The sequence below is a fragment of the Nipponia nippon genome, unplaced genomic scaffold (genome assembly GCF_047370975.1).
Source record: "Nipponia nippon isolate SJK-2023a ecotype South Korea unplaced genomic scaffold, ASM4737097v1 scaffold_3, whole genome shotgun sequence".
Classification (NCBI taxonomy): domain Eukaryota; kingdom Metazoa; phylum Chordata; class Aves; order Pelecaniformes; family Threskiornithidae; genus Nipponia; species Nipponia nippon.
This window is the reverse complement of record NW_028262347.1, coordinates 64403738-64419878: the sequence shown is the minus strand read 5'-3', so window position 1 is coordinate 64419878 and position 16141 is coordinate 64403738. Positions and strand designations below refer to the sequence as shown.

At 39.3% G+C, this 16141-nt stretch overlaps 1 protein-coding gene across 4 annotated transcripts in view; it reads left to right on the top strand.

Annotated features, from left to right (window-relative positions):
- The window catches only part of BRAF (B-Raf proto-oncogene, serine/threonine kinase), an 89777-nt gene that overhangs the window by 23422 nt on the left and 50214 nt on the right, over positions 1-16141 (top strand). For all 4 annotated transcript variants that reach the window (XM_087763774.1, XM_087763775.1, XM_087763777.1 and 1 more), the window contains one exon: positions 3949-4212. In XM_087763774.1, coding sequence (XP_087619900.1) covers positions 3949-4212 — 264 coding nt within the window. The remainder of the gene's footprint in view (positions 1-3948; positions 4213-16141) is intronic.

Below are 16141 nucleotides of genomic sequence, written 5' to 3'. Positions count from 1 at the left end.
CTTCGAATGCTTTAGATGGACTTGGCAGCTTACCAGGCCTTTATACATACCTTTTTTTACTTAGTTGAAGCCTCTGGAGTATTCCCACATGTATGAGACTATATTATACGATGTGAATATATACTGATATGCAATATAATTAAAATTAACTTTTTGTTCTATTTTAGATTGCTGTAGAATTATGTGTAGATTGACAAGATGTGCCAATTTGAATCTAACAGTCAGCTTTTCAAACATATATTTTCCTTTCGCTTTGTGAAATACTGTAAATTCACACTAAATTGGGAGCCCTGTAGTGGTACACCAAATAAATTTGTTGAGGATAATATATGTTATTAAAGACAGTCTATTTTTGGCAACTAATAAGCAAGCTGGAGCAATTGAAGAACAGAAGCCTCGTGAGAAGCAGCAGCACAACAACGAAGACCAATGCAGCATCTTGCACCTGGGACAAGGTGGCTGCCCATCGGTGCAGGCCTGGGTAGCAGCTCTGCAGGAGAAGTACCGGGGATTGCTGGTGAGCAACAAGCTGAGCTGTCGGTAACCCACCCTCACGCTAACAGCAGCAAACTGTGGACTGGGCTGCGTTAGCAAGTGCATAGCCAGCGTGAAGGGGGACTCACCTACTCGCTACTTGTGTGACTGCGTTGGGGTGGTGTTTAGCACAGACAAGAGAAGGCAAGGCTAAGGAGGAATCTGCAGGCTCTTGCAACCTCAAGAGAGGACCAGACTCTTTTCAGACATGCACAGCAAAAGGGGAAGAGGCAGCGTCACAGATAGCATCAAGTGAATTTCATAAGTGAAAATTCTTCATCATGAGATGGGTTTTTGAGCCCTGGAACTGGTTGTGGAGTCTCCATCTTTCAAGACTTTCAAAACTTGCTTTGGCAAGGCCCTGAGCAACCTGATTGAACTTAAAAATTAGCTCTGTGTTAAACAGGTGTTTGGTCTAGGTGACTTCCAGGGATACCTTCTAAACGTTTTTCTTTGTTTTCCTTCCTGTGATTCTATATCAAGCTGAAAGCAAGATTTGTTTTCTTGTAGAACATTACTCACTTCTTAATGGGAGTATGTAAACTGAATGGATTTCATTCTAGATTTCATAAACTTTTCCTTCTGAAATGCCTTTAAAGTCCTTAATTTAATGAATTGCTTGACTGTTCAGCTTAATCTTCTTCTTGCTGTAGATGCTGTACAAACTTAATTTTAATTTTTTTTGCTTGGTTTTGAAAAACAATGTTAGAAATCAACCTTATAGTTGACCCAGAGGGCCTTGACTGACTTCAAGGTTTGTGTAGCTGTTGATGCCTGTCTGCTAATATGGCTGTGTTGCTACAGGTCTCTGTTGTAGATAGGCCAACTCTGTGGCATAATCTTTCTTTTAGCTAGAAATACTTGCCATAGGTCAGCTTTGCTGTTGTAATACTCTTTCGATTTAAATCCATGGGATAATTCTATGTTTTGACTTGGTGCTGTTGGCTGTGTCTATCGGTGCTAGTCATCAGCTAAAACCAGTGTCTCACCAAAGTACTTAATCTTTGTGAAAATGAGATTTTCTGTTTCTGCTGCATGTACTGTTGCTCCTGTATAATAAGAATTTATTTTTTTAAAAGAGAAAAATGTATTTGAAGTTTACTGATGCATTTCTAGTTCCATTATGTTTTATTACAGGACCTTCTGCTATGACATTGAGTAACAGTATAATATTTGAGAGCTTTTGTCTTCGTAACAAATAGAGAGCTTTTCATGCAGAATTTAATGGTATAGAACTCAAAGCCAGCAGCAGCTCCCAGCTTTCCATGCTCATTGTTTATTCTCTTAAGATAAATCATTTGACTTTGAGTTTGCATTAGTGACAGATTAAGCTGCCAGTGTAAACATTGTAGGATTGAGTATTTTGAAAGATGTGTGTAATTTTGTGAAGGAACTAAGCGCGCAAGTATCCGGAAGCAATGTAATGTTGCATGTGTTCAAATAATATTTTGCAATGTTCATGAGAAAAGGAAGTAAGTATTTAGAAAAGTATTGGTGAAATGGTAACAGTTTATGATTCTTAATTTTTGTTTACTGAAAGTAATTCTTGACACATGGAGCTTTTATTGGAATTTACATGGAAAGCTGTTCCTGGAAGCAGGAGAGAGACACTTGTGTTACTGTACAGCCAAAAAATGCCATTATTTATAACTGGATAACCTTTCAATTTACTTTTGAGAGTAGAATTGGGCTAGAGTGAAAATGTTTCGGTTTTAAGTCTCTGAGTTTGGGGTCTAGTTGAGAAATGCTAGACATCTTCAGTTTTTAAAAAAGAAATAGTAACTAGTTCTCAGTTTCCTGCAACTTATGTCCGTTTATTAAAAGTAGAACTGACAAAATTTAGAATTTGAAATTATGATGTTCACCACCATTCCTTAAAATGCTTTTTCTTTTTTAGTCCCCACTGTCAAATTATCATTCTCTTTGTTAACACTGTGGGGATGATGACATGAATTTTGAACACCCTGGTGGATGTTAAACCTCCATAAAAAGGGAGTGGCCAATGATCATTTACTCGACAAAACAAGCCTGGGTTAGGTAAACCTGCACATACAACCTGGAGAGTAAATTCATAGTAAAATGTAGTGTTTGTGGCAGCACTACTGAATGCTGGTTATTTTTTCTCTTAACTTCAATATTTTTTTCCACGTGTAGACCCTGCAGACTTTTTGGTCAGTTCAATTCTGCTATAACTTTAATTAGCAACATGTTATGCACAGAAAACTTGAGGAAAGCAAATTAAAAAAAAAAATAATAAAGTATCTTTCCCTGACATAAATATCCTTTGTGGCATAGAAAATTAATGCAGCTTGGCATACATCTTGGTCTTCCTGGAGAGCTAAGTAGAAAATTCTGTTCCTTACTGCTTGGATGTTTCGTAAGATCTTTGTTTCTTCTTCTTGTCTGTAAAGGTCTAACACATCTTTGGTTAACACTGGACATGCTTCTGTAGCATGAAACACATGTTCCTTAACTGATTAAGATTTTTGAAGATACTCTGTACTAATTTATATGCTGAAGAAATAATTCTGATACTTGGATACAGATCAAAGTTTTCTTGTTGCGAAGACAAACAAAGTTGATGGAAACAAACTTTAAACAAAATTATATACCGATTACATATTTGTATTATAGAGCTTGGCAATAATGTTTAACTTGGCTACATTTAATAAAAACTTAATGGGCAAATTTAATGTTACTGAATTTTTTTTGTTTGTTTGAGAAACTTGATCAGTGTGTAATCAGGTTTTACATAAACTTGGTGGAAAATCAAATTAATCTCATACAGATGTTAAAAAATTCTTTCAAAGGATCACTTTTACATGTTTATGGATGATTTTGTAACAGGGCAAACTTAGTTGTGTTCTAACTGGAATAAGGTGGTTTTTTTTTGTACTATCTGGTATGAAAGGACAGTGCCAGAGGTGAAGGATGGTGAACAATGAGCTTAGGTGAGTTGTCAGATACAGATAGTAAAAAGCAGACTTCAGCTTTCTCTTAATTATTGCATTAGATGTATTTAGCTGTCATTCCAACAGAATGATAAATTTAGCTGTAGCACAGTAATTCGGCAATGCAGCTGACAACATTTGTTAAAGATTGCTGTCTTCTTTAAAGTAGTTTTGAATTAGACTAGTGCAGGTGCTTTGAAACTGTGACTTATGATTTCTTTTATCCACTTATCCATTTAATCTATTAAAAAATCAGTTGTTGGTTCACAAGGTTTAACATAATGAATTGAAAGCCATTTCTTCTTTGTGTCCTACTGAAAAATTTGACTAGCCCGTTTTGCTCATATTCCTGGGAAATTTGACTTAGTTTAGAATGCATTTTGTTTCATGTTCATTCTGAATTTAGATTTCTGGTTTTGTCTGAGGCTACTACATCATTAAAACAGTTGCTCTTCCTTCACAGGCATATGAAGAGTACACCAGCAAACTAGATGCTCTACAGCAGAGAGAGCAGCAGTTATTGGAGTCCATGGGGAATGGAACAGATTTCTCTGTCTCCAGTTCAGCTTCAACAGACACAGTTGCATCATCTTCCTCCTCTAGCCTCTCTGTAGCACCTTCATCCCTTTCAGTTTATCAAAACCCTGCTGATATGTCACGGAATAACCCTAAGTCTCCACAGAAGCCTATTGTTAGAGTCTTCCTGCCCAACAAGCAAAGGACTGTGGTGAGTCAGTTTCTGTTCGCATACTTGTAACCTCAATATTTCCTGTGTCTCTCTACCTCTGCATGTGAAAGTTAAATTAGGAGGTGAAAAAATACCTGTGTGGCAGTCAAAGAGGTGGCATGATCACTGTGCGCTGCCGCACTCTGTTTTGATATGTTGAATGTTTTCTACAGGATTAACACAAAGATGTCTATTATAGCAATAATACAGAATACAAAACTTTCAGGAGTTTTATAGCAATGAAGATACCAAAAGAAATATTTTTCTGAAATCAGCTTTCTTGGGTAAATAGTAATCTACCATTTTACAATGGTTAGGAGGGGGCAGGAAGCTCTGTTGCTTGTATCGTATAAAATTATTGATTAGTTCAACAGGGCAGGATTGGGGAAAGTGTTTTCCATGTTGTCGAAGTTACTAGCAGCAGTGAATGCTTTAAAGCAAGTACCAGCCTCCTGCAGCTAAGGAGGGCTGTGCAGAATCACTTGGTTGTGTGTTTTTTGGTTTTGTTTTTTTTCTTTTCCTCCCCAGTCAGTGTGGTGAGTGTTTCGTGTTGGGACCTTGATGCTATCAGGCCCTGTGTAGAGAACTGGCTAGGGGAGGGACATAGTTGCTATTAGGAAGGGCAAGAAGTGTTGCCTTCAAAGTGCTCAAAAACTAGTGTTTATCAGTTTTGACAATGTTACAGTGATTCCTGGAGTTATGGAAGAAGAGTTGACTTTTTGCTGGCTATTTAATTGTCTGTAATAGGCGGGATTTTTTTTATCAGTTAAGAGCTGCCAACTGAAGAGCCTTGATATGCGCTTTAGAATAATACACTGCAAACTGTGATGCATGAAATTACTGACGAGCCATAGTTTAGGCTCTGTTTTGCAAAGCGGTGCATGCTTCTCACTTAGAAGGGGAGCTGTGGTTCCAGAGAAAGTGGGAAATGAATGGTAGCACAGCTAGCGTCCATGTGAAACCAGTGCTTTTCGTAGCAGTCGATCGGGTATTAGCTGTCACTGGACTGTCACTGCCTGTGGAAATTGAGTTGCTGGCAAAGAGAAGAAAGCATAAGCTGAGTAGTGCTGGGTGTTGGGAACGTGTCCTCTCCCTTCCCCTGCCACTTTCTTTCCATCCCCTCCTGCCCCACTGAAAAAAAAGCAGGTAAGACAGATTAAAGGGCAGTTGTTTTCACCTGTTTTTTTTTTTTTTTAGTACTGCTTAATTGTTAAGGATATCTCTAAAGATTGAAAGTAGTATTTGGTTTTCGACCTAGAGAATGGGGGTTTACTGTAAACTATGACCACTGTGCAGATGTACTACCCACGCTGTGAAATTTGGAGAGACTCTGATTTCTTCTTCATGTCTTCTGTCCCACCCTGTCTGGCTATTGTAGCCTCAGCCCCACAAGTTTTGTTTCTTTCCTACCATGGATCCCAGTATATCGCTTCCTGCATTGTTCTGTGCATTTCTTTTTCTGTCTCTCCTGTGTGTTATCTAGTCCTCTTCTCTAAGCCATATAGTATGTTTCTACTCTTATTTTCTCATCTGCAATATTGCTTTTCTGCTCCTTTCCCTCTCCTCTTTATCTCCTCCTCAATTTTTTTATCAGAGGTGTGGTAAGGCTTTTCTCAAGTCTGAGCTCTGCTTTGCTTTTGAAGGAATCATTTTATATAAAGAATAGTTTATAATTATACTACATCAAACTTGTAGGCAAGAATGATTTTTTTTTTTTTTTTTTGCTGATGTTCAAACGTGTGTATTTCACCAAGTTTAAGTTATTTCTGAATATGCAAATGTGATTACAAGTTAGGAAAAAGAGGCAACTGAATTTCAGGGTGAACCAGGTGATACGATTTTGGGCCAGTACAGAACTGTCTTGCCTCATCTGAGACATGGTTTTGTGCATGTTGCTGGTCCATTCTAATCAAAGTAAAGCAGGTTGTCTTCAACCAATGCATCTTTAAGTTCTTAAGTAACAGTAACAGATCAGCTTGGTATGCTCAAAAACAAGCGTGAGACCGTGCTTTCCAGGACTAGTATTTCTTCTTACTTTTGTCCCTAAGCTTTGGGTTTTTTGGTGAATGTTGTGATTCTGTGGTGTCAGTCGTGCTCATTAGGAGCTTGCAGATTTAACCAGAGAGATTAAGTTCAAGAGTGCCAGCTTGACTAAGGGTTAACGTTCTAGCTTGAGGATGTGCTGTCATTTGATGAGGGAATTGTAGCACTTAGCAGTAGTACTGGGTGACTGGCAGCAGGGTGATAGGAGGTTTTTCCAGTGCTGAATCTGGGTGCTCTTTTCTGGCTATGGGAGGCAAATGTGGTTTCAGTTGGGTGTAGTCAGGGAGAGGCCCTTGCTGCTGTCTCCAGCTCTCTATTGGGGTCTAAACATCATTTGCCTTACCAGTCTAGCCCTGCAGCTTGTTTCCAGCTTGGTAAATGTGGGACGCTAAGAGTAGAGCTTCAGGGAAGTCTGTAGTCTTGTGCTGTGGTAATAAAAAAAAAAAAAAAAAAAAAGGTACCGATAAAAGAGTAGGAGACAGGCTGGGGGGGGGGGGGGAAGGTGCAAGTCCCTTTAGTCTCAAATCTGGTGTAAGTGTGTCTGTAGATGCACTTGTGTAAAGGAAGAGGCCGATGCCTGCAGATGCAGGGAGGCATGAGCTACACGTATGGGATCGCTAGCTGGAAGCTCAGGTTGACAGGATTCGGCTTCCTGTGTGGTATAGCAAGGTGGAAGCTGGCTCCAGCTCTACTAGGAGAGGGCCATTTTTGGTTGAAATTGTTATTCTAAATAAGCAATTGGAAATATATACTCGTCTGCACAGCAGATACTGCAAATTAATGGTTCAGCTTTGACTCGGGGAGAAAGCTGACTTCTTTTTACTTCAGTTTTACACATTGCTTGGATCTGGTTACGTTACTAAGTTGAACTTTCTTTTTTTTAATAGACCTCGTACATTATCCCTGTTTTAGAGCTGGGAAATGGTGCTTATAGGAACTCTTGAGTGTTGGGGTTATTGGCCTTGGAGCTAAAGTTCATTTCTCTGAAACTTGAAACAGTGCTCATGTTATTGAGAAAGTCAGGAATTTCTTGTATGGCGACTCTTAACGTAGTTACTCTGTTTTCAATATTTATTGATCCTACACATAGTCTGTTGAAAACTAAAGAAATTCCAGAAGCAAACCCAGTTCAGAAGGAGTTGCAGCTTACAGCGCAGTTTTAACTGCAAGTAGTCAGACGATAGGCTACCACCCAGCAGTTTTCAGTGAATACTGAGGTCACTTGCTGTAGTACACTTCCTTCCTTCTCTCAATGGATAGAGGAGTGTTGCATATGTCTTAGTCTTCCTTCGTAACCTCTGGCTTTAAAACCAGGCCTGTCGTGTCTCACATGTGCCCATTAACTGAGCTGTTCGCTTATGTAGCCATGATGGTAGTTTCGGGTTTTCAAGTGTACAGGATAGCTTCAGATGTGGTGGGTTGAAGTAGGAGGGAGATTCCTTGTGAAAATACATCGTACCTGCCATTGGAGCCTCCCCCCGCCCGAGTCCCCATTCCATATGGCTGTTAAAGTAAGTATAAAATGTGTCCTACAACCAAGCATGTAGCTGGGAGAGGAGAGATGCTCTTGAAGTTTCAGTGTTGCAACAAGCTTCCCCCTACCCCAACCTTAATTGCTTTCAGTTAATATCTACCTCTGAAAGAAATCTTCTTTTAATATCATCACAATAATATTTTCAGTCTCTACCTCCAACCACAGACCCGCTTCAGGAGGTGAAAAATCTTGTCAGATACTAGGGAGTCTGTTTATTTTTATGTGGGAATGCAATGGCAGTTCTTAAACTGACTTAATTTAAAGCAACTGGAATTAAATTGGTAATGGAGAACTAACCTCCTCATTTATCTTTGACCATACTCTGAAGTGATCCCAAGTACTACAACAGCCTTCTGCTACTTGTTTAGAGGTGTTAAAAATGCAGGAAATGGGGGGGGGGAGATGCTTACATTTTTGACTAGCAACTGATTACTTGAGAGTTCTCTATTTTTTTTTTGTTTATTAGTAGTATTGTTTGTGTGTAGGATCAGGCAAATACATCTGATTGAGTTGGCTTCGATTAGAAGTTATAATGTGAGAAAGGTGATGGAGTACAAAGAAATAAGACCCCGCTGATCAGTGTAAGTGATTTTGGTGCACAGGTAGTGTAGCTAATGTCAAGTTTCTTTGTACGTGTCATGATAAAGCACAGTGTTGGATAGAAAGTTTTTCCTAATGTGGGAAAAGGTGTGAAAGTGCTTCCTTGAAAGCCAAGCCAGTAAGTGGTGGAGCCTACTGCTGCTGATCAATTAGCAGTTGAAGTCAGCATCTTGATTCAGCCAGTGACACAGCAGGGTTAAAATGTAACTTTTTTTGAAAGCAAAACCAAGTTTATCCCCATAATGCAGAGAGATAAATATCTGAAATATGTATACTTCCTCTTTTCTCAGTGGCATGGTTCAACTGGCAAGTTAAATATCCACTGAAGAAGCATTCTGCATAGATGTGACCAGGATAAGTCTGTGTGGGTTTTTTATTTTGTTTTGTTCTAGGCCAGAGAAGGATATTGAAATAATAAAAGTGCAAGATGGTAAAAGTCTACCTGAGATTGTCAGTTATTTTGCAGAACAAATCGACGAGGCTTATTCACACTGTGAGTGGGGAGAATGTAGGGAAAAATTAGTTTAAAACTTGTTTGAGTTAGGGATCTAAATGGCTGTGGGGTGGATAGTAACAAAACTGCTAATTAAGGGAGAGCTTTTGGATGGGAGAAGGAGGTAAGAACTCTGACCTTCAGCTGGCTGCCAGAAGTCTGAGAGATGATGCTAGATGCTGAGACTTCGTTTTGGTGGAAGGGAGATAGTCTTGAATGGGAAGTGGATGGTAGTGTGTGAGCGTAAAAGCATAGGTTACATTTATGGGTGAGATTTCTGAGAGAATGCATGGAGCCAGAAGAGAACACAACCTTGTGGGATCCTTAGATAATTGTGTTGTGGATTAGTATTCCCCCCCCCCGCCCTCAAATTATATGATTATATGATTGAAGGCGCAAGCAGAGAGAGAAAAGAAACAGAAGACACTCATACAAACGAATGGAAGGAGACACAGTTGTTGGGGAGGGGTAGTAATTCAAGGAGAATGAGGATTAACAACTGATCCAGAGGCATGGGAAGAAGTCATTAAAGATCTCAATAGGATAACTTCAGTTTAATGTAAGCAGCAGGAGACAGTGAAAAAGTTTAAAATGCACTGAAGAGGAGGAGTTCCAGGCAATGAGCTTAAACAGCTTTCTGTGACTGTAAAGATTACAGGAATATGGTATTTGCATATAGGGCAGTACTTAAGCATTTTGGGGGATTGCGTCTAGCTGTGTGATTTTTTTTTTTTTTTTTGAGGGTTTGGTGAGGGGTTGTTTTTTGAGCACCTGGGTAAAATATCTTTTGCATGTCTTTGGGACTGCCAATTTTAACCTGGTAGGCTTGGGATAAGGAAAAAATCCCCATTCCCAATTGCAAGGACTGCTGCAATTTCTGCCTTCCTCTGTAAAAGCTGACAACGCAGTTAAAATTATTTAGGAATTTCACCTGTTAGATTGCTTGGTTACTGTAGACCTTAAGACTTTTTAAACAGGTTTCCTGTGGCACATCAGTTGTGGCTGGTCTCTTGCAGGAAAGTATTCTGAGACCTTGGGTGGAATAAATATTTTGTGGATGTATCTGGAGTGTATCTCTGTCACAATGAAAGAGTACAAGAATGAGGCAGGCACGTATGATATTTTCCCTGAGTTGTCTTCCAAATTTGAGCTATTTGTCACTCAGAAATTTTATGAATTTAAGTGTTCTATATGTGGTAACCCTCCATCCAGTCTCCATTATACCCATGCTATGGATACTAGAAGTTTGTGTCTTGTGGTAAGGAATTCCACGGGTGTGATTATATGTGGTGTGAGTAACATATTCCATGTTGGTCTTTAAATCTGCCACATGCTACCCCTCTATAATTTATACTGGAGGAGATAAAGGCTTCTGAGAAAAGACATTTAATACAAGGCCTGGTACAACAAAAAATGGCTAAAACTAGTCATAACTTAGGAACACGAGGAGGTTTTTGATGTTGTAGTGAAGTCTAGTAGGAAAGGAGAGAATGGAGTGGAGGGGCTTCTAACTCAAGTAGTTTATGAACAAGATCATGTAACTTGCTTGTCTTAGCAGCCCTGAATGATTTTGATTACCCAAGAAATCTCTTCCAGCCAAGTACTTAGTGTGGGAAGAAACAATCTGAAAGCAAATGAGCAGTCCTGAATGCTGGTATGCTGGAACATGGAAAGTTAGAAAAAATTGGTGTTTACGTGTAAGAAGTTATGGGCCATTGAAAGGCATCAGGAGTGGATTTGGTAGTTTTGAATTTCATTTCTGTCTGTAGTGGTCTGAGTAGTGACGGTGAAACTAGGAGGAAAAAAAAGAGTAGCAGATGCTGTTCCTGCTTTGGGAAAGCTTAGCGGCCTCCAAGTATGTCAGCTCTTTCCAGGTTCTGGATAGGAGCAAATCATGCGTTTTCACCCACCATGAGGTCTAAAACTTCCTGTGGCAGCTTCTAAACCAAAAGTAATACTTTGCTAGAAAAAAGTTTTCCTTTCTTCTGTGTTCAACTGTAGAAGATTGTGTGTTTTTTGGTTGTTCATTGTTTTGCTTTTTTTAAAGTTTAAGAGTAATTAGATGTGATTTGTGTAAAAACTCAGCATAAATTTGGGCCAGTAAAGTTCTTTTCTGCTTTATTATGTGCTGGTACGCTTCATGTAAGTGTCATAGGTATATATGTATTAGAAAGTTCATGAAAGTTCTCAAAATGCAAATGTGAGACTGAGTTTTTAAAAGGGAGAATTTGTATTTTTAAGACTTGCAGAAACTAAATAGATTGTGAATGCTGTGCATGAGGATGACTCTTACTTCAGGTTTCTCACTCTTGTCACACCTTGGTTAATTAGTACATCTGTCTTTTAATTAGACAAGCAACCATGTGGTCTTCTCTGTAGTCATGAAGACTGGAAGAATCAGATATTTTTACCCTACCTAAATTCTTAGCATAAATTAATTCATCATGCATGCACAACTGGGCTCCTTCAAATGTTCTGGTTTTAAATCTGGTACTTGATGCGTTCTTTTGACTTAAGATTTGCATCTTACTTGCTGGAGTTTATGCTGGTGAGTTTGTGCCTCAAGCTTACATAGTAGTAAGGCCTAGATTTCTATAGGCTTTCAAGCTGTCCTACCAGTTTCACCTGTCAAGTATAAGGAAAATTCAGAGAAGGGATGTTCAGGCAGCTGAATAAACAAGTTTCTTGCTTTTAATTACACACCTGGTTTAACATGATTAGGTTTTTCTAATCAAAAACAATTAAAAATTCTCATGTCATATCAAACATGCAGCAGAAATGGAGTTTATTTGTAGCCTATGCCAATGGATGCTTGCTGTGAATGTATCTGAATCTTTTGGAATTTTATGCGTCGCATGAACAGACTGGTAGAATGAAATAAATGGTGGCTTACTTCCAAGTAAACTTTACTTGATACTTTTTTAATACTTGGGTTGTCAGGGAGAACTGTTGGCCTACCTGTCCTATTGCTGAAACGCAAAATCGAATTAGAGACTAAATTAGCAGTTTTCATTGGGAAGAAATTTAACCATGGAAGACGTCTTGTAGGCTGTCAATAAGCAAACGAAATGTTATTACGTCACAGGAGGTGTACAAGGGAATAGACTTTACAGCTACCGTGAGTAAGTCCTTCGTGTCTAGGAAAGCCTGAAGAATGTGTCTTGGGAGGTGTTTAGTGAAGCACAGTGAGCAGCAGTGCTATAGCAGACTGTGCCAGGGTCTGGCTTGAGTGGAGTTAATTTTCTTCACAGCGCTCATGTAGTGCTGTGTTTTAGACTGGTGATCAAAAAACCAGTGCTGCTAACGCAGCAGTGTGTTAGCTGTGGCTGAGCGGTGCTTGCACAGGGTCAAGGCCTCCCCTGTTTCCCAATGCTTCTCCCAGCGAGTAGGCTGAGGAGGGGGCACAGCGGGGACAGCTGACCCCAACTGACCGGAGGGATATTCCGTGCCATATAACATCATCCTCTGCACTAAAACGTAGGGGAGTTTTTCCAAAGTTGCTATTGCTCGGGGACTGGCTGGGCATCAGCCTGCTAGTGGCAAGTGATTGCTTCTGCATCACTAGGAAATTTTTTTCCCTTCTCTTATTAAATTGTCTTTATCTCAATCTAGGAGTTTTCTTGCTTTGTCCTTCCAATTCTCTTTCCCCATCCCACTGAGGGGGGAGCAAGCAAGCAGCTGGGTGGTGCTCAGCTACCTGCTGGGGTTAACCCACCATGCAGGCTAAACTCAATGTTGGATAAATCCATAGTAGTACATGTTGGAAGGAGAATAATTTAATCTACTTCAATTTTATTGACACACAGTCTTAGACTGCAAAGTCAAACAATATTGAAAACTTGCCATTATAAAATCAATGGCTTGTCATCTGGAATGCCTCATGCAGCATTGATCACTGCTTTTTAAGAGTATTTCTCAAGTAAGGAGAGCTTAGTGATTTCTTACCTTAAGAGATGGAAAGTCTGTCTGTAGAAAGTGATGAATGATAGAGGAAAATATTGTTTGGCATATGTTTCCTTTACCTCATGATGTGCTAGGCAGACACTCAATAAAATGGAATGCAAGTCACAAATCTGAAAATAATCAGAAGAAATCTTTTTAATTCTGTCTAGTAAGCCATACTTAAATTCATGGCATCTTGTGTTGTTCAACTAAACTAACCAACCAAAGCTTTATTATTTGTAGAGAATGTGTATACTACCTTGAAATGGAAGTATCTGTTTTTAGGTTCAGTTGCAACAGTTTAGAGAGGGATGTGAACTCTAGCCCTTCTGCGGTACAGTTTCTTGCCCCCCTGCCTTTAAAGCATTTGGAGTGTAATTGTCTGAGACAGGATACTATGCAAGCGGAGTCTGGGTCTGACCTATTTAAACTATTTTGTAACTTAAATTTCTAATGTGTTTGGGTTTTGGTTTGGAGAGCAGCCAGCTGACTTTTTCGTCACTTGAACAGAAACCTCAAGGTCTTGGGTTTTGATTCCCATATAGTGGCTACAGATTTTTTTCTAGATGAGCATTTCTTTCAAATCTGAAGTCTAAAGCCGTATTTTCCAAACTTTTTTGTATTAGTGGGTCACCGTCAGCCTTCACAACTTCTGGCACTGGTATTCACCCTAACTAAAATTTTAAGATGGTGATCCTACTGTCTACTATAGACTTACAAATGATCAGTGCTCTTCTGAACACTGTTTGAGAGCTGTCTCTCAAAAGCTTGAAAAATGATAGTGTGGACGCAGCCGTTGACTAGGCACAGCAGGTTTGATCCAGTGTGCTTTAGTGTGGTATACTCTTGAGCCAATATTTCTGTGTTGATGTAAATCAGTCCGTTGTGTTCTACAAATGTACCCCTTAATTGCTTTGGAGGTGCAAGTGGGTGCTGGTAACTGATGTCTTTGCAAATTAAATGGGATGCATTTGATGGAATGGTAACAGCTTTGTAAAATGAGTAAATTCTGTTCAGCTTCCCTTGGAAACAAGATTTAGTGCAATAGAATTGTCTCCCATTTGTCTTGCTAATGTTCTCCATTAAGAATGTATATTCTTAAATGCTGCTTTCTTCTGGAAGTTGGTTGGAGCATCATGCCCTGAAATCCAGAACAGCTGTCTGAAAGCCGTGTTCTTCATGTTACAGAGGATGTGGTATTCAGTGTTATCTTATGTCCTCTTTGCCACAGAGAGGGTTAATTTTATCTGTTAGTGCTGTAAAAAAAGTGGCTGACTGAATTGGTTAAACATTCATCCTTCATACCTGAGACGAGAAACTAAATGTGGATCTCATGTTTGGATTTTTACCAGAAAATCTAACACATGGGAAGGCAAAACTAGTTATTTGGCAAAAAGATAGCTTAGCTTATTTTGCTCCCAACACATTGAATTCTGTGAGCATGTTGCTGCCATTTTTTAGTCATATAGGTACCAGGGGAAAAAAAAGTGTGATCTTTTGAGGTGTATGAGTTAAGTAAATCAGTACTTTGACGTGATATTTCAAAATCCATACTACTCGGAATATTCTCGTTATTGTACCCAGTACTCTGTTTAACCGTTAAGAATTTTTCTGAAACTCTAAGGTACGTTACGCGTACCTTATATACATACATAATAACACTTGGCTGAAGTGAGCTGAACTACAGTGCTGGGCTGAGGGAAAAACGGAACCAGCCGACTAGTTTTGAGAAGTATAATGCAAAATATTCAGAGCTCTCCAGCCTCTTCACTTTCAGAGAATACCTTTACATTGATTTTGAAGTGCTTGTCAGTCTCCTCAGTCTCTTTATTGCCATGAAATATTGGCAACTGCACGGGTGTAAGAAAGCATTTTTAACTTACTGAGACTTACACCAGTTTCTGTTCTGATGTTAGAAAAGTGATGTAAGAGTTATTTTAGGGATGTAGCCCTGAATTTCTTACTGAATCGGGAGTGACCTGATTTACAGAAATAAATGATTTATTATGCATTGCTTAAATGCTTGTGGCTGCAGTACTGAATATATATCAACAATGTTGTTGTGAATACTTACTGTCCATAGAAATAGTTTACATGAGTAAAAAAAAATGAGGAAATTAAGTGCTATACTTCTGTTTAATCTGTTTAGGTAGTAAGACTCTGCTTTGAGAATTTTTGGAGGCGCTGGAATAATTTGCATTTGTTTCCTTGAGACTTCACATTTGCTAAGTTGAGCTTGTGTTTTGGTGTCTTCCTGAATCACTACTTGCTCGATTCAAGATGCACAAGTAAATTACTTTCTCTGGTATACTAGTAAGCTACGCACTGAACTTACCTTGCAATCTGTATTGGCAGCTTCTCTACTATTCCTTAGTATTGTATAGCCCATGCTCTTCACTTTTGAAAATTGTTTGCTGAATCAACTATTCAAAATGTTATAAAAACCTAAACCTTTTCTGATCTACAAATCTTAGGTATGTGAGTAACGTAAAAAGAAAACCCTTAGCAATTAGAATTTGGAAACAGATCACCTAATTGAGTAGCATGAATTTCTAGGTGGTAACTGTTGTGCAACATTTAGAATCATACAATCATAGAATCATTAAGGTTGGAAAAGACCCTTAAGGTCATCGAGTCCAACTGTTAACCTATCACTGCCAAGCCCACTGCCAAGCCCACCACTAAACCATGTCCCTAAGCACCACGTCTACCCTTCTTTTAAATACCTCCAGGGATGGAGACTCAACCACTTCCCTGGGCAGCCTGTGCCAGTGCCTGACTACCCTTTCAGTGGAGAAATTTTTTCCTAATATCCAACCTAAACTTCCCCTGGTGCAGCTTGAGGCCGTTTCCTCTTGTCCTATCGCTTGTTACTGGGGAGAAGAGACCGACCCCCACCTCGCTACAACCTCCTTTCAGGTAGTTGTAGAGAGCAAGAAGGTCTCCCCTCAGCCTCCTCTTCTCCAGCCTAAACAACCCCAGCTCCCTCAGCCGCTCCTCATAAGACTTGTGCTCTGCACCCTTCACCAGCTTCGTTGCCCTTCTTTGGACATGCTCCAGCAAAATTTAGATTCTTTCAGTTACAAAACAGAGGGATCAAAAGATAATGGAAGGATGTGGACAAAATGGGTTAATATTAAGCCTTCTTTGTTTCAATAAAATGCAAACTTTGTTCAGTTTACTGGATTACGGTGATAAGGGTGTGTATATTGGAGTAGATCAGAAATTTTCTCATGGGGAACAGATTTTGTGAAAAAATGCTGATGCTATTCAGTTAAAATGCTCTGTGGGAATCCTGTCAAAACTCTTGATGGAAT